General features: G+C 42.5%; 1 protein-coding gene across 5 annotated transcripts in view; it reads left to right on the forward strand.

Moving 5' to 3' along the window:
- The window catches only part of TBCK (TBC1 domain containing kinase), a 1,465,497-nt gene that overhangs the window by 529,609 nt on the left and 909,785 nt on the right, over positions 1-26,103 (forward strand). For all 5 annotated transcript variants that reach the window (XM_078676605.1, XM_078676609.1, XM_078676607.1 and 2 more), the window contains one exon: positions 23,546-23,684. In XM_078676605.1, coding sequence (XP_078532731.1) covers positions 23,546-23,684 — 139 coding nt within the window. The remainder of the gene's footprint in view (positions 1-23,545; positions 23,685-26,103) is intronic.

Genomic DNA, 26,103 nt, shown 5'->3' on the forward strand with positions numbered 1-26,103 from the left:
CGGGTTCTTAAAGATGGCGGGGGAATCGCTATTATTTTCAAGAGAGAATTCTCCTGTAAATGGGAAGACCTCGATTTCCCAAACTGCGAAGCGGGTTTGTTTAAACTCTTACTCACTCCTCATTTTACCTTAACCGGCACGCTGATCTATCGCCCGCCGGGCTCTGCTAGTAATTGGGCTTCCTCCCTCCCTGAACTTATTGCCCCATTCTTGGCGCAATCAACTAATTTTATCATCGTCGGTGACTTAAACATCCATTTTAACTCTACGTCGTGTGCTATTTCTACACGCCTCTTACAGGATCTTGCAGCCTTAGACCTTCACCTGCATAATTTCGATCCCACTCACAAAGCTGGTAATCTGTTGGACCCCATCATCTCTAACCTCACTGGTATTTCCTATCAATCTTCAACGCCGGTTACTTGGTCGGACCATTTCATTGTTAACTTCTCAATTAAATCAACAATGGTTAAATCCTCTAACCCCGCTCTTCCTCACAAAGCCAGCAGGAACTGGAAACGTCTAGACGTAGACAAACTTAACTCCCTTCTTGCCAACTCAAAACCTACGTCTTCCAGTATAACTACTAAAGAGCTACCCACTGTCAGACGGTGGTTGACAACAGCTCTGGATTCCTGTCTCCCGACTCAAAAAAATAAATCTCAAATCCACCACCCACCAGCACTATGGTTTACTGACGCCCTTCGCCAAGAAAAATCTAATTGTAAAAAATTGGAACGCATTTGGCGTTCCAATTATAACTCTGATCAGAAACTAAAATATAAGGTTGCCCTTAAAGCTTATCACTCGGCTTGTGACACCGCCAGAGCCAATTTTGCCAATACCACTATTCTCATGGCGCAAAATAGACCCAAGGCCCTGTTTAAAATAGTTAAAGAGCTTTCAGGTGCGTCTACTGTACCTAATGACCCCTGTCTGGACACTGCCCAGTGTGAGGTTTTAGCCAATTTCTTCGTTGAGAAGATTGATAAAATCTATGATACTTTTAATTCTACTCCCGTTGCGTTCACTAACCCTGATCCAACCTTATGCACTCCCCCTCCGGCTACTACCCCTTGCTCCACTTCCGCTATTCCCCTTCTGCACGCTTGGGATCCAATCTCCCCTACACTTTTAAAAAAGTATCTGCAAGACATTAAATCTGGTTCCCCCCTTGACCCAATGCCTCCACAAGTTCTGAGCTCTTTGGATCCAGCCCTACTCCATATCATTCTGAAGGTTCTGAACGCGTCTCTAACTGAAGCTATCGTTCCCAATGAATGGAAGCACGCTATGGTGGTTCCATTATTAAAAAAGGCCAACGCAGATCCCAACAACCCATCTAATTTTCGCCCTATTTCTTTGCTTTCATGTTTTTCTAAAATCTTAGAAAAACATGTCAACTCTTTGCTCAATTCTCACGTCGAAACCTCTAATTTTCTTCATGGTTCTCAATCCGGGTTCAGGGCTGGTTTCTCTACTGAAACCACTCTTCTTGGTGTGTCTGAATCCATTAGACAAAAGGTGGACAATGGGGAGACAGTGGCACTCATATTACTTGACTTGAGTGCCGCATTTGACACCGTCTCCCACTCCATCTTGTTGTCCACCTTGAAATCTGTGGGTGTCGGTGGTTCCGCCCTGGCCTGGATTGCTAATTTCCTTTCTGATCGCACGTTTCAAGTTTTTTCTTCTACATCTGTTTCATCAATCTTCCCCTCTAAGCACGGTGTTCCACAAGGGTCTATCCTTAGCCCTCTTTTTTTTTATTTGTATGTGAGACCTCTTGCTTTTCTGGCGGAACAGGCAGGTCTCACAATTTACTCCTATGCCGATGACACTCAAGTCATCTATTCACTCTCCACCAATAAAAATCTTCCCTCTTCTTCCCTTCAAATTGGACTACGACAAATATCTGCATGGATGCTTGAGCACAAATTAAAACTGAATGGGGACAAAACAGAACTGCTCCTGTTTGGCTCTGACACCTCGCTCTGGGGCCCACAACATTGGCCGCCGGAGATGGGCCCTATTCCTACCCCAACTACGACTGCCCGTAATCTGGGGGTCCTCCTTGACAATCAACTGTCCTTCAAGCAACACGTCGTGAAAGTCTCCGCCACCTGCACTACCATCATCAGGTGGCTGAGGAAAATCACGTGGATGCTGCCCGCCGACACCCTGAGGACTGTAGTCCAGGCTCTTGTCACCTCACGCCTGGACTATGGGAACATCTTACTCCTGGGTGCCTGTAAGGAGGTAACTAGGAAGTACCAGGTGGTACAAAATATGGCTGTTCGCCTTATTTGTAACCTCCCCGCCAGAACATCGGCCACGTCTCACATGCGCAAACTGCATTGGCTGCGAATTGAGAGCAGGGTCAAATTCAAGGCATTATGTCTCATGCACAAAATCATGACTGGAAGAGCTCCACACTACCTATCTGTTCTAGTAGCCATATGCCCCCCCGTACACTTAGGTCATCCACCCAGAATAAATTTAAGATACCGCGTGTCAAGAGAGCTAAAATGGGAGGCCGTTCGTTCTCCCTGTTAGCACCTTCTCTTTGGAACTCCCTACCCCTACCTCTGCGTTCTGAAATGTGCTTCTTGACCTTCCGTAAAGGAATTAAGACCTGGCTATTTAATACGTAATCTGCTGGTCTGACGCTCCTCTCATCTTGTATACCGTTCTGTTTGCCTTAGCGCCGGGAAACCTCCGGGTAGCTGCGCGCTTAACAAGTGTAATTATAATAATAATATAATAATAAGACTGGGGAGGTGATTGGGGAGATTGGGGTGGAAATTTCAACAGGGACTCTGTTTTCAGAGACACATGGAGAGGTATCCAGACTGCTAATAGATTTAGCAGTCTGGAGATGGTAGATTGACTGCCAGTAGCCACTTGATCTCTAACTGGGAATGGGGAGGGGTCCACTAAGCCTAACACGAAGACCAACAGGGAACCCAATCAGACGACCCTTAGTCATTTAAAAGACACTCCTGATGGAAAGAATAAAGTCAAAGAAGCAACACCCATCAATCTATGTCACATAGCTCAGGGGACGTTGAGGCCAGGTACCTCAGACAACACCTGCCATGAGGAGGCTGAAACGAGTGTGCCAGTTATGAGATCAGTAAAACTGAATGGATGGAATACTATAGAGTTGTGGTCATGGAATGTGGCGGGTCTCTCGACCAAATTTCATAACAAAGAATGGTTGGATTACGTAAATACATTTAATGTCATCTGTGCCCAAGAAACATGGGAAGCTGACCCAACAAATTTTAATCTTGAGGGGTATAAGCTGTTTGGGACCCCGGCTGTTAGATCTAGGGCGGGTAGAGCAAAAGGAGGTCTCGCTCTGTGGGCGCATCTGACACTAGATGGAACCTGGATCGATTAAAACTGGAAATCAGATTGTATGCTTGCAGTTCAGTATAAAACCAATGATCTTAATCTGATCATAGTTAATTTTTACAATGCAGGGGGCTGTAGAGTGGAGGAGCTGGAGGACCAATTAGGAATCCAGATAGAGAAGATGAATAATGCCCTCACTCCCTTACTTCTAATTGCAGGTGATTTTAACTGCCATTTATGCCCTCGGCTGATTCCTTTTACGGAAAATTGGGCATCCTGTAATTTAGCAGAGGGCGCCCACTTTGACCACTCAACAGCGGGAGTAAATCTTAACGGGTTGATGAACAACCTTGATTTGTCCCACTCAATGGATCTTTTATCTCTCAACCCCAAAAGTGGGGTCAATCCAACCTTTAAAGGTAGAGGATGTAGATCATACATTGACTTTGTTATTGTTTCCCGCTTACTCAAAGAGAGAGTTTTAAGATTTAACATTGACTGTAGTGGTTTTAGCGACCACAATCCCCTTACAGTGAGCATTGCAGTGTCAAAGGTGAACAGAGTAACTAGGAAGAGACCTCTAGACGTTAGGGTGATGGTCACAGACCAAGGCAGAAGATTAAAATGGGCCAAAATGGATAGCGGAAGCTTTTATAAGTCCCTAGTCTCCAAAGGGAAACACCAGTTGGAGGTATGCCTAAACCCGGAGATCAAAGGGCCACAGGTGGTGGAGGCATTTGAGGAGATGGGTAGGCTAGTGGATGGTTTAATGCACGCAACAGGGAAAGGGAAGGAAGTCCATAGCCAGAGATGGTTTGTTAGGAGATACTCTTTGGCCCAGAGAAAGCTTAGAGCGGCCCTCACACAGAAACCCAGAGATGGTGTCAAGGTTACGTTTTGTAGAGCCCATTATAAACAAGAAGTTAGGCGCCGTAAGTTAGCTCTTCAAACTGAAACGTGGGAAGATCTACGAGAGGCTGCCGAAAAACGGGATCTTACCAGGTTTTGGCAAATAATTAACAAACGCTGCTTTCAAGATGGGAATAGCCCCAGCATTGCCTCAAATGTACTACCTGCACAATGGGTGGAACATTTTAGTGCTTTATACAATAGAGGGACCGTGCTGGAAGGTGAACCAGATGACTACAGGGACATTGCAGCAGGGAGGATTGAATTTACCTTAAAAGAGATTGAGGGGGGTATAAAGGGCCTTACACGCAATAAAGCCCCTGGTCCTGATGGGATCCCGCCGGACCTCTTTTTAAGCAATATAGAATTATGGGGCCCGGTAGTCACTAGAGTTATACATGAGGCCATAATAGCGGGTTTACCCCGCTCTTGGTCAACAGCGATAATAGTACCAATCTTTAAGAAGGGTAGCAGAGATAGCCCCAAATGTTATAGGCCCGTCTCTTTAATTGATGTAACGGCTAAAGTAATGGGCAGGGCTATCCTGAACCGCTTAATGGATTGGGAAGAAGAAAATGGCATCCTCACAGAAGTTTAGTATGGCTTCAGGGCCGGGAGGTCTACGACAGACCAGTGTCTAAATTTATATTTACTGGTCACCAAATATACAGTTGCCAGACAGGAGAAAGTTTATCTAGCCTTCATGGACCTGGCAGCAGCTTTCGATTGTGTAAATCGATCGAAGCTGTGGGCCATGTTGTCGGACCTGGGGGTTGATGTTGGCCTCATTTCCATCTTGAGGAACCTTCATCAGAATACCTCCGCAACAGTGAGGTACAACCTAGAGGGGGACCAGACAGACTCCTTTGAATGCACGAGCGGGGTTAGGCAAGGGTGCATACTTGCACCCTTCCTATTCTCTATTTATATTAATGGGCTTGAACGTTTTTTACTGAATCTGAAAGCAGACACGCCCAGAATAGGAAACAAATCTGTCCCAGTTCTGCTTTATGTGGACGATGCAGTCCTGCTGGCCCGAACGCCAGTAGGACTGCAACGTCTGATTGACGGGTTTGTGGAGTTTATGTCTAGCCTGGACTTATCTGCTAACCTGACAAAATCATGTATAATGGAGCTGGGCACAAAACATAAAGGCAGACCTTTTAATTATAAAATAGGTGATACAAGTCTGGCAAAAGTCCAGACTTTTTCATATTTGGGCATTTTATTCGATAGAAATTTAAATTTTAAGCCACTGATCGAAGAACATGGTAGCAAGCTGGCAGCGAGCTCAGGAGCGGTCATGAATTTTGGGCGCAGACTGGGCCGCTGGGCCCCTGAACAAATGTTGACCATGTATAATTCGATCACTGTTGCGAAGGTTGTGTACGGGGCAGAGTTATGGGGAATGACAAATGCAACCAGTTTACAGACTAAGGAAAATAATTATTTAAGGAGGCTGCTTAAAGTCCCCAAATCTGTACCATCATATATAGCACATGAGGAACTGGGCTGTAAGTACCTGGAGAATAGGGTGAGGAATAGACCAATCATGGCCTGGTTAAAACTATGGGCAATCAGGATGCCAATTTGTCGCGGGTGATTATCAAAGATTGTCTGGGGAGTGAGAAAGGCATGTCTATTCCCTGGCTAAAGTATGTGACAGGGGTTTTGGAGAGCATTGGATGTGGAAATCTGTTCTCAAACCCCCAGAGCATTACAAAACAAGATTATGCAAGAGTAAATGAGAAGTTCTCCAAATTTACCACCAGGGCATGAGAAAAGATGGAAAAGAATAAGCAAACTGTACAGGCTTACATGACAGTGAAATCCTCTAGTGGGATGGAGCCCTACCTCTCCCTTATATACAACCCGCACGATAGGTTTTTATTAACGCGTTTTAGACTCAATCTGCTTCATCACCTTTTATTTGAACCTGCGGGATTCACCAATGCAGTTGAGTCAAAGGGTCCCTGTGGCTGCGATCATTGATCTCCACAGGATACCCTCCATTTTGTATTATTATGTCCATTTTATCATGTACCTAGACGCTGTTTTTTAATACATATTTTTAAAAAAGCTAATCTAAGATCAGTAAGAGAAGCCCTTGTTTTTTTAAAGGAGTCTAGAGATCCCCTGACATTATTTTGTGTGATAAATTTTTTCAGGATTTCAGAAAGATTAAGGTCCACTAAATGAACCTGATGAAGATTGTATATTTGATGAGTTTATTTCTGTTTCCTTTTTTTAATGAAATATTTTTATAGTATGAATAATGTACTTTTATGGTGTTGTTGAAATGCCGAATAAAGGAAATTTTGAATTTGAATTTGAACTGAATAACATATCCACTACTCAAATTACTTCATATTTTTTTACTATACTAATTTTCAACAGTAATCCTTTATGGGTTCCGGAGTGGCGTGCTACTCGCCAGAAAAGCGATTCAACACCCATCAGGGGTAACAAGTGCTATATGAAAGCAAATCTTTCTTCCCCATTTATCCCTCCGCTATCCTTCTCACTCCAAGTAACTGACAAATATCCACCACTGAAATTACTTCATATTTCGCCATATTAATTCACCACTAATCCTTTGCAGGCTTCCTGAATAGCGTGCGTCAACAAGCACTATATAAATACAAACCTTTGTTCTCCTCTATCCTTCTGCTATCATTCCAAATCTAAATAACTGACTAACCTATCCGCCACTTAAAATGTACTTGCATGTTTCACTAATACTAATTCAACACTAATTCTCTATGGGTCCCGGAGTAGCGTGCTACTCGCCGAAAAAGCGCTTCGACGCCTCGTCAGGGGTAGTAAGTGCTATATAAATGCAATTACAATACAATACAATACAATATAAGTGCGCTGATTTATTTTCTGCAGGTGTTCACAGTACTGAAACCTGGCAGGCATTCAAGCATGAGTGCATATTTATTGGTAAAGAAATGTGGAAATATACTAATTTCACAAAACCCAAAATAAATATGGATCAAAACAGATAAAATTAGCAAAAAATAAATATGAATAAGTACAGACGGAAATGGCAAAACAATAAATAACATAATACCGGGTGAGCTCATGGTAATGCCATTAAAGTATCTTCAATAACTAGATAATTTATGGTGTTTTTCTTTGGCAGAAGCACAGTTGGGAGGAGGTCAGTCATTAACCTACATGGATGTTTGGGTCGTGCTTGACAGTGCAAGTGTCACTTGACCTTTAGAACTACACCAATATTATTCTACAGTTCTTTGCTTCCACACAGATACATATCCCTACCCATGCTATTTACTTGCAGTGCTTCACATTACCATGTAACATACCTTTAAAGCCAGGCCTATTGGCATTGCCAATGCTGGTTTTATCTTATTATACACCATATATATATTTTTTTATTATTCACAATGGATAGTCACCAAGTCTTAGCGCATGCGTGCTGCTTGCAGGCGAGACCTAAAATAAAAAGAGACGATCCACCTAAAAATCCAACCATCTCTGTGGCTCTCATTGAAATTAAAGATCCTGGACATCGCTATGTGGCATTTTTTTCCAGACCGAAGTCACAAAGGATGTTATAGTTTCATTTCTTGAGTGACGTTTCGGTAGCCACTGAAGAACTCTTAAAATATATTTTTGACCCTTTCCCATGCAGCTCTCTTTCTTAGATCTGTGGGGTATCAGCTTTTCCGTTTCTATTCTGATGGCCTTTGGACCACTCAGATGACTGAAACACATCTGAGTTACGTATTTTCGTTCTCCCCCTCTCTACCCCCTGCATCCTAGCATTGTTGGGATATTGATAGGATACAGTAGTGACAATTGTATCTTAACTGCAAGTTGATGTTGCTATGCTTCCCTGTGCTTTCACGGTAAAAGTTTGATACTAAAAAAAAAAGCACAGGACTTGTCCAAACCTACGCACAGAAGCTGACATCGGGTTACAAACACGATCTAACTCTTTACCTGTTAGAACGGTTGCACACTAGCCAGCCTCGCATACCAGGCCTTGTTTGTAGCCTTCTGGTCAGATCGGCACCCCAACCTACCGCCCTTGAGCCTGGCAGCGTGATTGTTGAACATATACTCTGTGGACATTTAAATCTTTCTCAGACATTCTTTTACTTTCGTAAAGAAGTGTAGAGGCTGGCCAGCATAGTCTGCCAAACGTTTCCATGGCAGAGGTTCTGCAAACCCTGACAGCCTGTAGGAAGCGCCTTTGGCCTGTTGCAGTGGTGCTACTGATAGCCTATTGGGCAGTTCGGAATCAGATCAAGCCTTCCCATCGACATCAGAGCCTTACTAGGAGTAACTTTCTTAAGATTCTTCCAGTCCTGGGTATTTGTGAAAGTTACCCCGTAGCTAATTCTATTCTTTGAGAGGGCTCAATGGTTTACCACCCAAGCTTCTCCTACGACTCCCAAATATCACGGCTTGAGTTTCTGATGTACTAATTGATTAATGATGCAATCCAGTGATATCATTCTACACTTTGGATGTTAGAACTTAAGGTCCCCAGTTTGTCTTGATAAAACTAAAGTCCGTAGAAGGTCTAAACAAATTGTCATTTTGGGCCAGTTAGAACACATTATTCACTTGCTAGCAGTTGTCTCTACAACGATAGTGTCATGCACCATTTTGTGTTACCAAAAAGCCAACAAAACCCTTCCGGGTGAACCAATAGCTCACTCCATCCACAACTACAACGTGGAAAAACCCAATCTCTTTTTTGATCACAGAATGCCGGCGGCAAGTATGTGCTATATTGAGAGTTCATTTAAACAAAAAAAGTCGCTTATGAACTTATAGGTTGGAAACGATACACTGAATTGTAAAAACATCTTTTCAAATAGATTCATAGAGATAGAGTTGCTGCATCAAACGGACACTAGTTCGCTAGTATAATCCTATTCCTCGATCAGGGTGAATGACTGTTTCCAGACAGGTGTCCTAAAAAGATGCAAGCAAAAATTGTTTAAACTCGATATTTACAGGAGACGCGCCTTTTGCGCCAAACAAGGCTGCCTAAATACAAATGAAAGGTATTAACATTCTTAAATGTAGCACTGCTGCCATCTGCTGGTCGAATACATTTTCATTTAACTTTGCGTTCTCAAGTATTATAACGCATATAATATGCTCTTGAATTTGAAATTAATTTTATTTTTCAGCATTTTGTTAGCCATTAGCATTTTAATTTTCGGTCAATCAACCCGTGGCTAACCGTTGAGATCTTTGCATTGTTTATTATTAGTTGATGTGAAATTATAAGTTAAGCTTCTTTATTCTTCAGAATTAACCAATGCTTGATAGACATGTTGCATTATTTATTGTATTATAAATGTTGAAGCTGGTAATGCTCGTGTTCTTCCATTAAAGGGCCGAAGAAGAGGACTAGTAAATGAGTATAGTTAGGTGCAGAATGTAAATACAAATATCCGTCTTGAGTGAGGATAGAGGCGTGTTGAATCCCTGTTTGAAGAACATTGTGGTCATCTGGGGGAATAACAAGCCAGTCTAGTTTGAATGAATAGATGTAATTTTTAGGTCCTTGCTCTAGACAGCACATATGTATATACTTTATGGGCTTCAGCCCACCACCCATAGGCTTCCCATTGGCTGGCTCCATTGTCGCTTTCCTATTCTTTCTCCCCATTTGTTCATGGCATGCGTGGTTCCTGCCTCTTCCTGCGTTCAGCCTTCCCCGAGAGAAAGGGACCAAGTTATGTATCAATCCACTGATCCCCATTTTAGCATGTGTTTTAGGAACTACTTTTTTCTTTCTCTAACAGCTGTTCACACGAGCTCTTGTGTTTCGTTGCTAGCTCTTCTGCAAGTAGGCGTGTGAATTCTGTTATCTCATCACATTTGCTGAGCGTTCAAAGACCGAGATCATATATCAGATGCTGTTTTCAGAGGGCACCTGTTCCTTGCCCCCACCCCCTCCCTCATGCCATGTTACTGTTGCTTGGGCTCCTTAGTGAGTGGGGCTGAAGCTGTACACCTCACTCTTATAGGTAAGCCATAGGCCGGCATTCCCCATACTTGGGAGTGGAGGCTGCAGGCACACCGACTTAGGAGGTGGAGGGTGTAGTTGCAGCTCTAAGGTGTGAGGTGGAAGTCTCAAGACTCCATTCTTCTCTCTCTTGGTTTTGATTTTTGAACGCCTGCCTGCTCGCTCTTTCAGGATTGTAGGAATGTGTAGAAACCCAAGACGACCAATGGGAGATGTAAAACCCGGACTGGAGTCACACCGGATCACTGCCACATTAAACCTGTAGGCTGGAGAAAGACAAAACCTGGGCTTAAACTTTTCAGATTCATGAAAGATTGCACAACACCCACACACTGCAGCGACAGAGAGGTCATGCATGAGAAGGGCTCTTTTGCAGCAGCATAATGATATATAAGACACCGTTAGAATCACAAACCAAGTGCCACATGAGGTGGATCTTACAAATTCATAATCCCACACCAGTGCTGGAGCCGACAGTTCAAACCTAGCCCTGAACAGCTCAAGCCTACAGCATCTGCATCAAACACCCACATTTATTCTGCAGCAAGAGTAAGGCAAAACATGGCACGCGCTAATTATGCAGGGTCTGCAGAGGAGGTGCCCTTTCCAACAAGCCCAAAGGACCCAAAGCGAACAAGGCTATCGCGTTTTCATTCGCTGGTGTGCGTCTCCATAGTTGTACTGACTCAGCGAGCAGTTTGTTTGCATGCTAAATTTCACTGGCACAAAGAGAAAAGATCGCTTGACAAACATCTTCTGTGCTGCGAGGCAGGTGAGTCACTAAGTAAATGGTAGTTTTGTATTTGTGGGGGTTTCTGATGGATTTTAGAACATTTAGCCTCATTTCATTTACTCTTTCTGTGGTTGGGTTATTGAGTGACAAGTGTGGATTATTTTTTATTGCAGCTGACAGAAAAAAAGTGTTTCCCATTATTTTATTTGGAAAAGAGTGTCATGTACGACGTTTCTATGAGACCCATTGTTTTTAAAAGTAAGCCATGTACGCATCCATTGTTGTCCATTCATTTTTTGTTTATAAAACGAATAGCATGTCTATTAAAATCGGTTAAAACATTTTTTAATTCTGCTGTGTGTTAAAAAATGTGCATGTGTCCCACGATTACACCCTATTGTATATCTTGGGCCTGAGTTGCAGTGCTATTTTTCTCACTTTCTCCGTCTTTCTCTTGCATTTATTGTGATTTATTTTCTATAGTTAACTTTCTTTTATTTTGCCAAGTCTTCTTTTCTCACTTTCCACTCATGTTTTCATTTGTTTTTGCTCATGGGCGCTGTCACACTAACATTAACACACTAACATTGTCACAGTAGCATCAATTAGGGGACCAAATACGGCTAAAGGACATTCACATTGACAGCGCCATTAGATCGGCCATTGCTGAGACCTATTGACTTAACCAGTGCTAGCTCACAGAAGGCCCTATGACTAAAGCACTTTAAAACTAAGATGCTGCTGGCCAAGCAACCAGCGGAGGCTTTTTAGGTGGGTGGAAGTGTGGCTCGGGGGGGGTGGGGGGGGGGGCAAGCTCAGTAAGACCCTTGTTGCAAAGTTCTGACCTTGTGGCATACCTTGAATACATTTATCACTAGTCCACAATACAAGGAATTACAGTAGTCAGTGTGGCACAGGATAATTGTGCAAACCATTGTACAGGTAAAAGAGGAGGGACTTTGGGCAACATGCATAAATAATAAAAGCATGAGTCCCTAGTGGCATTGATCTGCTTTGTGAAGGATAAGTTAACATCCATGATAACTTCAATATTTTCATCCATTCCTTAGCTGTCAGAGCAGTGTCCAGTTCTGCAGGCCTCCACGAGGATAACCAGATCAAGGATGCCCCCCCAAATAACTGCAGCTCTGTTTTATCTCCTTTTAATTTCAGTGAGTGCATTTGCTACCAAGAAGGCCTGCAACTTATGCATACATGGGCTTCATCAGCAAAGGAGACCACAAATTGTGTCTCATCTGCATATGTTATAAATGCAAACCCTTAATTGCGGATAAGATCTGCGATGGGTGCTAAATAAATATTAAGACTGGAGCACAAAAAGTGATCCTAGTGGGATCTCACCAGCTAATGGTTTTGCCTTCAACTGAATGGTCTTAGTAACATAGCTTGACTCTGATCCATTAAAAATGACCCAAACCACTTCAGGGTTTGATCTTAAATTCATTCCAGTGGACTTGAGTCTGGAGCAGAGAATATGGGTAGAGACCATATCAAAAGCTGCACTTAAATCCTAAAGTATAAGCTCTGTGCGCGCCCTTTATCCAATAGCATCAGAATGTCATCAATAATCACCAAGGGGGCACATTTTATCCCAAGTAAAGGGTGAATCCAAGCTTGAAAAGCATCTAAACGATTGTTAGCTTCAGTAAATGCAAAGTTGACGGTCAGTATCTCTTGCCAAAATTTTATCGGGAGGGAGACCTGTTGATAGCTACTCAATACTTTTGTGTCCAGTGTTGGCTTCTTTATCACCTGATTTCCCCTTGCTTGATAGCAGCATTGGGGCATGGCAGCTAGCTCTAGTGAGGCATTGTATGGTATGGTGTTATTAAGTCCCTAGTCATATTAAAGATTGACACAAGGCAAGGATCATTTGGGGTTCCACAAGGTTCTTGTTTTGCAGCTGTCCTCCAGTGTCAATAGGAGATCAATGTCTACCCACTTCATTGGTGACTGGTTGCTTAGAGCTTCAAACATGTACCTCCCCAGACATTGACTGCTAATAGTACAGACGGTCCTGACCTTCTCAGTGAAGTAGTGCAAACTATTTATCTCACCTTGTCAAAGACTCTAGTTGATTCAATCCATGAGACACATTGCACGGATTTCTGAAGGAATCCTCTTTAAAGAGTTTCACCAGACCAAAAGATCTCCTTTATTGTTGAAACTTAATAGTTCACATGCGGTACCATTACAGGTCCAAACACACGAGTCTTGCTTCAAAGAAAGAGTGTCACCTGTTTTCTTTGAAATCAAGGTGAGTTTTTTCTGCTGAGACCTGTAGTAATATATCCCACCCCACTAGGAGAAAGTAGTTTTGGTTTATACTAACAGTCATTGGATTTACTGTTTGAAGGAGCAAGAACATATCTAACCTTTCAAAACCAGCCTGTTTGCCATATACACCTAGGACAACATGTTGTGTCAAAACATTTCTCTGTTGTATGTCCCATCAAGAAAGTGGATGAGTACAAACTTAGCTGGCGCTATTATATCCTTTCTGGGTACTGGAACCATTAATTACTAAAATAGATCTTAAATGCTTGAGGATCACAACTCTAAATGCACCCAAGAAACACTACAAGTGGGAAAGTGTTGAATGGTTTATGGGTATTTGTATATAGGTTTGGTTGGGGGAATTCTTTATTCTGCCATGTCACTTCAAGAAAATGCATCTTAGCGGTCTTTATCTACCTTAGTGTGGGCTAAGCAAGTTTTCTCTTGGATCTCATCTCCATGTGCTAAGCCATCACCTGGGTCAGGAGTGTGATACACCTGTACAAGAACTACCCTTTTTCAGAGGGGAGAACAGATGTTCTTGGCTTTACTAGTAGCTCTCAAAAGGCTAGACCATAAAGATCTACCCCACAACCTTTCAAAAGACATTAATGGATTCATGCAAGAGGACAGCAAAGTAATTATTGGGTTGCATAGGAAGGAGTGAGTGTGTCTATTTTGTTAGTGGATCACAGAGAAAAATCTGCTTCTCTGCCCTTATTTATATTGTTTCTTCATTTTATTCCTTATTCTGGTAGAAATAGGAAGAAAGGTTGACATGTAGATCTTCTTTCTCATGCTTGGAGCATACAGAAACACCAGAGAGGTATTTTTAAAATCCTTGGGTTTACCTTAGCTAAACACATGTAGTGGCATCTAAAGATTGTTCTTGCCATATTTGCTAAATGTTCTACCTCTGAGAAGCCATTGAGTCCTCTTAAGAAGAGTTCAAAGACCACATAGAAAAATACAAACTGAGCTGAGTATTCTATAACATAATTAGCAGAACATTCTTTTGAAATTTTAGACCTAAAATCTTGACATTCTCTGTTGTCCTGCTCTCCATAGTTCCCAACTAGTTGGGATTGCTTGTTCTTGCACCTAGAACCCCAAGAAGTGTTTTGAAAAGGAACACTCATTTAAAAATATTGGGAGTGAGCCCAGTGCTTAAACATGTACTTTTGCACTCTAATTCTACTGGGGCTGGTTGCTTGGATGACTGTTCCTAATCAACACACGGCAAGTTAAGCAAGCCCGACTATGCAGGAGATAAAAATCTGTTATTGGAACATGAGGGGTCTGTAAGAACCAGGAGACAATCTAAGGGAGCTCGGAGAACTCACTAAATACAATGTAATGGGCCTGCAGGAAACCTGGAGTTGGAGCTGCTCCTGAAGTATGCAAACTTCGCATCACCCGCCCTTCCCTCCCAATGTGGTGGTCGGCTTATTGGAGAGGTCTTAATCCAGATAAAGAGTGATCTGGCAGTAAACTGCTCCGTAATCTGGACAGAGAAAGGGATGCCCTCATAGTAAAAATCAACCACCTAAAAAAACAAAATTGGCCGCACGAATCCTCTACTAATTGTTGGAAATATCTACCTATATCCAAAGCTGGTGCGGAAAAGTGAGACTGTGAAATCGATGCTGGCCACCTAGAAAATCTTTGAGGTGAATATCCCACAGCCTGACTATTGATTGGAGGGGACTTTAACTCAAACTCAGAAACAATAGCTACAAAGAATGGGCGGGTGAATACTGGGGTATTCCACAAGCATCTGCTCAGGTTCAAAGGCAGGATAAATTTGGTGCCAATCTGGTGAATGCACTAGAGACCCTAGGAATGCGCTATATCAATGGCAGAGTAACATCCAATTGCCCGGCAGCTTACACTCACTTCTCCATCCTGAGATCTGCTACACTGGACTATGTCTGGTCCTCAAAAGAACACTTTAATGATATTGATGGATTTCAGATCACCTAGAGAATAACATGTGACCATGCCGTATTTGCATGTAAGATCAATAAAAAGATAAGAATCCACCAGGTAACAAAGACGCTGGGCCACCCAGAAGATCCTGTCCCAATAAAAAGAATAAACCATTAGATGGAGAGCCCTCAAATAAATAAAGTACAGGTTTAATAGACTTCACAAAGACAATAGGAACTAATAGCAGGTTGGTCCTCCTTGATCACATCACTACAGGACAACCTAGCTGAAGGCCCTAAAAGAAGACCCGAACAGGACACGTGGAAGCATGTTGATAGTCAGAAAATAAAATGCCTAAGAAATGACTTAAATAAAGCACTCTGTGACCTAAAATAGAAAAAATATGGCAGTCAAGGGAACATGAGAAAATGAGAACACTAAGGCAAGCATACAGATGGCAACTATAGTTGAACAACTGGATGAACAATGATCTAACATGGGCCAAACTCCATGCTGCACTCAAGGTAAAAGACTCTTAAGAAATTCTTGGGGATAATGAACAAGCTTGCCAACACCCGAAGCCACAAAGCTTGCCATACCTCGGTGAAGCAAAGGGCTGATCACTTAAAGCAGCTTTATTGCTCCACCACTACTTCCTCAAAAGCTGATCCCACCTGCTGGTACAACAAACACATGGCTTTGCCCACAGAAGAGAAGAGCCCATTCAGCCTATCCTGTGAGATCTCCACAGGGCACCAATCTAAGCCTCAAAAAGCGCACAAAATTCATCCTTCGGATAGCCCATTTGGGGAGAGGGAAAAGGCCATTGCAAGAATACCACACAGCATCAACGTATGGCCGCCCACACGAAAGGTGAAAATAACCTTAAGGAATATGACATCCTCTGTGGTCCTATTGAAAGCTGATCTGAGCCTCTGGATGCCCATCTTAACCCAGCTTTTCTCAGTATGTCATCTCATGGGAACCGTTACAGAAAGTTGGAGGGGCTCAACTCTAATACTCATATGCAAAAGGGGAATTAGAACCTCACCCGCAAATTATCGAATTATAGCACTTTTGGATGTTGAAGGGAAGTTCTATGCTAAATTACAGTACAAAGAACTTGAAATATAGGCCAAAGAAAAACAAAAATATTACCTGGTTCCAGACTGGCTTCCAAAATCATAACCACATAGAGAATAATCTCCTGATCTTAACCTGCCTGATTGATGAAGCAATGAGACCTAAGACCCACCTGTTAAATTAAGCATTTATCGATTTCACTAACTCTTTCGATAACACCCCTAGAGGCAGTATGTGGGAAAAGCTGAAGAAGTGGCTGATACCACCACATCTCTTAATGGCAATAGAATCACTAGACAATGATACCTAGATAAGAGCCAAACTATTGGCCAATTGGGCGACGTCAGAGAAAAGTTTTACTAATAAAGGGCTGAAACTGCTGTATACTAGCCTCTCTGCTCTTCAACCTGTATATGGCAGATTTGGAAAGAAGCTATCTGGTATTCATTAGGATCTGCCTCCCCTCCTGGCAAAGCGGAAAATGCAAAATTTGCAATTTGCAAATGACATGGTGGTACTTGACAACACCCAAATTGGCCTTCAGAGATCATTGGATGCATTTGAACAATGTTGTGCATTAAATGAAAGCACCATCTGTCTGAAGAAGACTAAAACAATGACCCTTGATTAAAAAAAAAAGGCGCCTGGTCCTTCGGAGGGTCAAGACTTGAAATAACGACAATCTTCAAGTACCTCGGTGTCACATTGGATAATAGAGGGGGTAAGAATGCCCAGCTGGGCTCCTTGAAAATGATGGCAAAACATCTGACATGCAAGATAGGCCAACTTTAAAAAAGCACTGCATGCCAAAACACAGAGATCCTCCTAATGGTGGTGGTGGCTAAGGTGATACCTGCATTCACATATGGTACAATGGTGTTTAAGGAAACCTCTATGAGTGGTTAGACAAACAGCAATCTACCTTCTATCAGCGCATCTACGACCTTCCAGATTGTATACTAGCCAACACAGATAAGACTAGAATTCAAACTGTCAAAGCAGGATCTGATTCAACGGGCCAAATTCTAAGCTTATTGCCAAACAATGCAAATGGCTCCTACTGGCACAATGAACCATTTTCTCTGGGAGAAATTCCAGTAGCCCTGATCAATATGCAGTTTGCTCCTGGCACTTTCAGTCAAGGCCTTAAGTGCGGAAGATCTACTGAAAAATAGCTTACCACCAAGAATCATTGCTAAATTGCCAACAAAGCTAGCAAGAATAATCTCATGGGAGCAGGACCAAAGGGATCTAAAATGCAAACACCAAGGCAGCTGAGCCACGAAACTCTACTCTCCTGGCTCCCTACCTGATTACTTGAATTTACCTCTCCCATATCACGTAAAGTATGCCCTCATGAGAATGTATTTTGGCCTAATCTCCCAAAGGGGTTATTGGTATGGTCGTAAGGAGGAAGCAGTGGCCTAGCAAGGGGAGTGCAGGGTGGGCGCCCTGGGTGGCATGAGTTTTGGGGGTAGCGGCCTTTCTCTTTCTCTGTGAGATGTAATGATTTTAAATAATTGAACATCAATAAACTACTTTACTCATTTTTTTTTTGCTCTTGTGTGAGCACCACCTGCTTCTTTGTGTCTCACCAATTGCTGCACCTTGTTCTGTGTTTTTCCTTATTTCAGGCAGGATGCAAAAATCTACCTGTCCAGTTCTTATTTTGCGCATCTGATTGTTTCTCTTATGCTGTTTTCCCTTGCTGGAGGGGTCTTGTTTCTTGATTGTGCGTTCACATTTGATTTTATAAAAATGCCCCATCTGTTGCTCATGTGGCAGCCAGTTTTTGGCAGCTGGCCCTCACATGTCAAGTCTGGGAAACGAACACCTGCTTGGTTCTGGTGTATTCTTCACTGGGATTACACCAAAGTAATTGAAAAGTAGTCTTTTGGAAATGTCCAAGAATGTGCTAGGGAGATGAGCCTTGACTTTGTTGCAGGACAAATTCTTTTGCAATTATGTAAGGCAAATTTACTGTTTGGAAAATGCTTTATGTAGGGATGAGTTTTAAGGTCTTTCCTGATTGGTAGGTTGTTAAGGCGAATTCTGAGTGCATCTGCGATAGATATTCTGCGTAGCTGTAATGATCTTTCTCAGTCCCTTCACCTGAATAAAAAAATGGCACACTTTGTAATGCTCATTGTAAAGAAGGGTCATGCACTACAAAACACTTTATTGCAGTAATGTTGAAGAAAGGGGAGTGTTTAGGTTTTCTGCTTTCTTCAAAACCAGTTTCCTGTGGCCTTTTTTTAGGTGCTTCCTTTTTAAATTCTCTTTTTTTTAGATCAATAAAATACGTTTTTTTCTATTCGAGACATTAGACAGATCGCAGTTACAAATACAAACAGAACTTGTCAGGTGTACAGCCTTTATGAGTCTTTCCAATTTCTCATTGATTTTCCAGAATTTTTATTTTACTGCAAAATGTATTTGTTACCCAATATAAGAAAGAAACAAACCACCAAACTGCAGGGACAAAACAGATATCAACTATCCGTTGGTGTATTATGACACCCAAGACAGGAAGGCTGCTGAGGGTCTAAATTCATGTCACAACCGCTCATTCCGAATCCACACCTGTTTCGTCTACTGAGCCTTTTCGTAACATGGAGACTTCTGTAGTGAATTAATCCTTTGCTGTGTGGGATAGGTCCCACTGTGGGCCTTCCACATCAAAGTGCTTGAATTACAGAACTCCCAAGGATGAACCTTGTGTAGTCATGGGAGATCTTCTGTGCTGTTACTACCTCAACTCTTTGGAAAGGGGAAAGGTCCAGCTTCTCTCTTCTGTTTTAGAGAGAGGCTAAAAACAGATAAAACAAATCTTATTAGAATGCATGTCTTGTGCATCACTAGGTCAGTACAGCATTCTTAAATGCCAGCTTTTATGGCTTATAGGAATTCATGCCTTATATCTAAACACTGATGTGAGTTTCTTTTTTTCCGGTCCTCCCGGCACAGATCCGGAACTCAGCTCTCATCTTTGTTGGTCTTCTGGTGACTATAAACAACATTTTGAACAGTGTGCTAGGGAAATGACCGGATTCAAGCTGTACCATGACTGCAGAAAGCACATATCAGTCACGGACCTGCATGAGATGTGCCTTTGTCATGTGGCAAATCCTCCCTTATACACCTGCAAGCGCCTTGAGACCCTCCCGGGTGAGTAGTGCGCTATACAAATGGTATGATTGATTGATTGATTGAATTGAGTCCAGGAATTGAAGCAGTACATCGCCGAAAACAAGATAAATTCATGGTCTTCACACAACCCCGTCCCAGTGCCATTCCTTTGAAGGACTCTACCCAATCCTGCCACTCTGACTCCAGAGAGAAAGTACTAAGGTATCATAATTCATTTAAGTTGTAGTCCCTTGAGGTCACCGGCCATGGAGGCAATACCTCAATTGACCTACACAGGGCTTTGGGTTACAGCTGGTGTGTCCTTCCTGGTGCAGCTCTTCCAGTGAAACTTCCTCTATGGCTCTGAGATCCCCACCAGTCTCAGGACAAAATGTAATGCCAATTTCAAATAGGCTCTATCAAGGAGAATTGCTTTCATCTCTCCTTTCTTTTCCGACTTTGCATATGTACTGAACTGTACTGCACACATACAAAGTGGGACACATTTATAGTTAGTCTCAGCATTTGTATTTTGTACTGGAAGTGTATGCTTTCAGTACAAAACCTATGCTAGACTCATGCAGCCACCCTTGAACTATGGTGCAAAGGTGTGTGAGTGGTGCACGAGTACCTGATTGTGCGCAGGTGCTAGGTAGAGGGGAGAGTGCCATATCTCTGTAAATATGGCATTGGCGCTCACCTGCTCTCTCCTCACGCAGCACAGCATTTTTGGCTGCTTTGCGAGAATTTGGCAGCAGTGGCTGGCACAGGTAAACGCGGTGGAGCGTTGGGGGGAAATGGGGGCGGGGTGGGAGTCATCAGCCGACAGAATAGGTATTATTAAATAAATAAATAATACCTATTCCGTCATCTGTCGGTTTCCCCCCTGCCCCTCCCCACAGTTCCATCGCACTCACCTGTGCCGGCCCCCACTGGAATTTGGTAAATAGACTCCCTATGTGCCAGTGTGATTGTTGGGAATTCTGAAGCCCACCCTGTCCCCAATCGTACTGACCAAGCTACGCACCTGGTTAACCTTACATAGGAAGTTAAAACATGTGGGGTGTATTTGCCTAGATATTATCAATGAAATATTGTGTCACCTTTTTCAAGTCTTTGGTCTCATTACCATCTTCAGCCACCAATTATATTTTATACCTCGAATTAGGCCTTCTCTACTAGTACGATTTTATCAGACTGGCGCCGATCCTGCTGTGGCTTTCTATTTGGCAGAGGTCTACGGTTAATTTAACCCAACGTATAATTGATGATTGTATGAAGCTGGTTGGCCGCAGTAGGATCGGTTGGCTCAGATACGTGGAAGCCAAACTCTCCGCCATCGGGCAGGTAGACCTGTATAGAGACACTGCTTCTTGCAGAAAGGTCCCTAAACAGAAAATAATTGAACTATTTATGCAGAGGGCCAGCTATGCTCATAAGGAAAAGAACTGCCAGCTGAAATCATGTGCAGCCTTGTCCTCATTCCGCCAAGAGCAGTGGAAGCCTATTTTTACCTTTCACGTATCACAATAGCCCACGGTAGATTAATTCTGTTACGTTTCGGACTGAACTTAATCCCACTGATGCTTGGGTTTCCAGAGAGGATGTTTAAGTATGCTGACCTAAGCCTTTGCCCCTGTGAAAATTTCTCACCTCAAACCGATTTACACCTGGTACTGTTTTGTAAGTTTTACCAAACTGAAAGAGAAGCGTTTATCCTCCCTATCTTAAGATGTCACGTTTTCAAACAATGTAGGGTGGCCCTGTACTTCTTAAAATCCTTACCTAATTCTTATGTGTGCTTCTCGGTCGCATCATTTTTGTGGGCTTGTAGAAGAAAAAGATAGTCGTTGGGTTCGCTGTTTTAATGCATCATAACGGGCATCTAAAATAAAGTATGATTTTAAACTGTTTTTATGGCCTTTATAATACTTGTGTGTTATGATGAAAGTGTGCTTTTATGATCTATTTTATATAGATCGAATAAAGATTTTAAGTAAGTAAGTTTCACTCAAGTAACAAAGAACTGTCACTTAACCATCCACTGTAAATGTAAAACCATACCATTTTCATGAGAGGTGAAGAGCCACATTAACAAGAACCGTTGAGGGATTCTACACAAAATCTGTTGGAATAAAACAATATACTCCTTTTAGGATTCACACATTGCAAAGATTCTCCATGGCTCCCAGGTTCACAGCACAGTTTGAGCAGATCGTCCACCCCACTTCTTTCTCTAGGCATACTTCATTCCATCATCAGTCTCATGTTTTGCATTGTACAACGCTGGCATGGTTTAATCGTAAGCCGAGCAGCCCTTCGGTAGCCATAGTTCCTGGCTGTGTCATAGTATAATGCCATCCTGCTTGAACAAAGAAGTTGAAAACACACATCTTCTGCGCACGAGGACAGCGAGGTCCTCGTAGTTCTTGCTGTATTTTAGCTTATGTTATTAATTTATATTATAGTATACACTTCTAGGGGATAATGATGGGCACTTTTTGACTGAGGACTTCTAACTTAGGCCTTCGTTCTGAGACAGCTAATAATGTAGCGTATGGCTTTCTGCTCTGGAATTGGCATTTACAAGTTATGTCCAAATTTCGCACTAGCCTGTGCCAACCCTTTCTGCTATACACTTTTCCTTGCAATTCTTGGTGACATTTATGTGGGTAATTAACACAGTGTTCCGAGTTTTACAGCTCAGAGTCGCAGGAAACCTGCAATATTGCTGTGTTGCCCCCATCGGCCTTCCGAGCTCAGTAGGCCGTGGTTGTCACTGACTAAGGATAAAATGCACTCCACTGTATCAGCATATGGGCCACATGTACGACTGTTTTTATCGGTCGCAAACGGAGATTCGGGCCCTTTGCTACTGCCAAAAAGGTTTGTAGCATGTACCAACCCTATTTTGCGTATCGGTAACCTGTTACCGACTCCCTTGCAAAATACTCGCAAAATAGGGTATTGAAGTCGCTATTAGAAAGGGGCATACCATTGGTGTCCCTTCTAGATAACGAGTTGCAGGGGGGTATATGATTTTTTTGCACTAGAATGCGGTCGCAAAACAATTGCAGTTTACCGCCTACTTCAAGTAGGTGGAAAGCCAGTCGCAAACCGGAAGGGTTCCCCAGGGGACCACTTCCCCTTTGTGATTGGTTGCTAAAACGTTTTTTAAGAGCAGGCTGTGGTCCCAAAGACCACTTCCTACTCTTAAAAAATTAAACTGGAACTTTTCTTTTTGTTTTTTAAACGCATCTGGTTTTCCTTTAAGGGAGACAGTCTGCATTTAAAAAAAAAGTTGTTTTATTTAAAAAGCAAACGCAGACATGGGGGTCTTCTGTCCCCAGCAGGCAACCACCCCTGTGTTATTGCCCATTCCCAATGGGTCGCAAATTGTGACCTACCTCATAAATATTGATGAGGCAGGTCAATTGCGACCCTCATTGGGAATCGCAAAATGTGTCTGCGACACATTAGTACATTTCCTTTAGCAACTCGCAAATTGCGAGTCAAAAAAGGAAATGGTTGTACATGTGGCCATATATTCGGTGTGGACCACGGGCTAGTCGTTATATTTTCTGAACACAGAACACAATTACTAAAACAGCTGAGTGCCTTATTATTTACACCTTTTCTTCCAGAAGAGTCTAAAAGTGTAGTTACATGGTTGGGTATCAAAGAAGTGGTCAGTTCCATGGAAATGCGGTCTGTGGCTGTATTGATAAGTGCAATGTGTGTGGGTTATGCTTGAATACTGCCCTCTCTTCCTGCTTTTCCTTTTCACGGAAGGATACGTGGGGAGGAGTTTTCTGGTGGGTCAGGTCGGGGTGGGTGGGGGGTTGAGAGTGGAGGATGGCCAGTTTTGTGAAAGTGTAGATCTGTGGTCCACTATTCAGTTGCACGCACATTTTCTCAGAATACCTGTCTGGAGATACTAAAGCTGTAACAGCATTTTGTAGCTTGTTTCTGTGTATAATATGCTCTGAGTGCGATTTGTTTTAGCATTTTTCTGCAAGTATATTCACAGACACCCTTAACTAAATTTTCTAATGATCATTTCTTTCTGCTGCCATCGAAAGGTGATAGCAGTGATTATCTTTCAGAAAGATCCATTGACGAGGTGTATTACCTCTGGTGCTTGGCTGGTGGAGATCTGGAGAAGGAGCTCATAAACCAGGAAATCATTCTGTCCAAGCCACCAATCTGCACGCTGCCCAAGTAAGCAAAGTTAAATGTTAGCTGTTTTCTAAATGTAAGCTTTTGTATTTTATGACCAGGGTAGAGAACACTGGTTTACAGCTGGTGTAAGGAGATTGCATGAAGCCAGCCTGATCTTTATCTGGTTCATCTTTCATCTTAAAACATCTTATAGCCGTAGTGGCCAGGCATCACAGCCTCCAAAAGAGAGACTGCTAGCAACTAACTGGCTTTCGAATAAAGCTTGCATGTATTTGCAGTCATATACACCTTTGATTTCAGATGAATCATATACCCCTTTCCCTGCAGCTGTACCTTGACCCTCATACGTTATGCACCAACTAGTGCTAGTGTCTTAGAGGGTGGATACATTAGGAGTAGGGCTCCCAGTTTTATGGTATTTATTTTTTTAACAATTCCGTCTGTATTTATCCACATTTATTTTTTGCCCATCTTATTGGTATTTATTCCATATTTATTTTGTGTTTTGAAAATATATGGAGTCATAAAATGGTATATTTCCACATGTATTTAACTGATGAACATGCACTCATACTTTGCTGCCTGTCACGTTTTAGCAAACAAAGCAGCCAAATATAGCAAAACACTACAACTTCAGGGAAATATGAGCATTATAATACAAATATGTTACCATACACCTGCATTTAGGGAAATAACCTATTTTTAACTTCCCATGTTGCCCATCTGCTCAGCTGTTGTCCTAGAAATCACGAAAAACAGCATGGAGAGTCACCCACAAGAAGCACACTTTTCTGCATTTTTCCGCGTTTAAAAATAAATACAGACAGAATATCTGTAAAAATCAGAAAAAGACGGAAAACCGGGAGCCTTAATTATGAGGCATTTTTGGGTTTATGCATTCTTTTAATATAATGTTCTATCGCAAGCATCCTACATTCATTTAGCTTGTTTAGATTACCATAACATAACGTGTATTTGTAAAGCACACGTATCACCCAAAGATATCAAGGCGCGGAATAACAGATAGTTATTGTTACCCAAATCAATGGTACTCTTCTTATCGATCTCAGAAGGTTGAAAGGCTGAGTGGACCCGCTTGGATTTGAACCTGTGACTAAGGGTTTGAACACAGGCCCCTACATTGGACGCATTAGTCCACTAGGCCACCAGACCCAGATCTAGTGTCTCTCACAGTAGTAAACTTCAATTTTTTCTTTCAGCAATGCATTAGAATTTGTCAATTTATCAACAAATGGTGTATGCTCTTTTAGGAAGTTTTGAATAAAATGTACAATTATAGTTTGGAAACTGTGACTACCGGAAATGTTTTCACTGAGGGGTTCTAAGTTACATTAATGTCACTATGTACCCAGAGGTGAAGAACATTCCAGCTAATAACTGTTACCCATGTACAGTTTTATATTACTTATTACAACTATGCACGGGTTGAGGAGTCATGTGAGGGGGTCATAATAAATAACATAAAAGTACCTTGCCGCGGGCCACCTTCCCCCATTAACATATGTGCCATTCCGCCCCCTCCTTCCTCTCAAAATATTATCATGTAGGAAACTTGTAGAGCACATGTACACTATAAGGTTTCTTGGCGCTAAATCACCTGGAGTGCTTTTCTGTTGATGTTATGAACCCTAGCATCAGGGTACACCTTGCTCAGTACTGCTGGCAGAGCTCATCGTGGAATGTACCAACTCAGTTTGCTCACAAATCTAGACTTTAAGGGTTATGTATTCCTCTTCATCCTCTACTACCTTGTGTAATAACCACACAGTGCAGCAGTTGTTACAAGAAAGCAAGGATAAAACTGGAAACCGCGTTAAGCCTGTGTCAAGAGCGGCCAGAGAGTCTTGCAACAGTTGGTACTGGTAAATGGAGGGCAAGGCTAAAGACCATGTAGGGTCTGTATTGATTAGGAAAGTAATGAAGCTAGTACAGACAGAGGACTGGTACTGAGAGAGCAAGGGAACACCTGCAGACCATGCATGGACTGTGTATAAACAAGGACTGTGCGTTAGACAGGAGGTCCCTTGTTTGAAGTCCCCTGTTTTAAGTCAAGGTTGATGATGACATTGCAGCCCTCTTAAAAAAGCTCTAATAAGGAGAGGGGCTTGCACCCTCCCCTCTCGCATTGAGAGCAGAGTGCCGGCTGTGAGAGACACTTGTCAGCGCAGGATGTTTTGTCTTGTCATCGTGGGTCTGCGGAGACATGTGCGGAGGCCTTTGGTGAAGGCAGCGCACTGCCCCTGCCTCCCTCTGATCTGGAGACCTGGGAAGTAAGAAGAAGGCTGGTGAGACAACTAACTGCCATTCTGCCCCTGCACTCGGGCCTGTGGAGACCTAGGCGTAGTGGAGTAACAGTAACAAAGGGAATTTCGGGCTTTCACTTGTGACGTCACAAGTGTGGGTAGATACTTTGGTTACCTACAGTTAAGATGCTATT

The sequence above is a fragment of the Lissotriton helveticus genome, chromosome 2_1 (genome assembly GCF_964261635.1).
Source record: "Lissotriton helveticus chromosome 2_1, aLisHel1.1, whole genome shotgun sequence".
Lineage (NCBI taxonomy): Eukaryota > Metazoa > Chordata > Amphibia > Caudata > Salamandridae > Lissotriton > Lissotriton helveticus.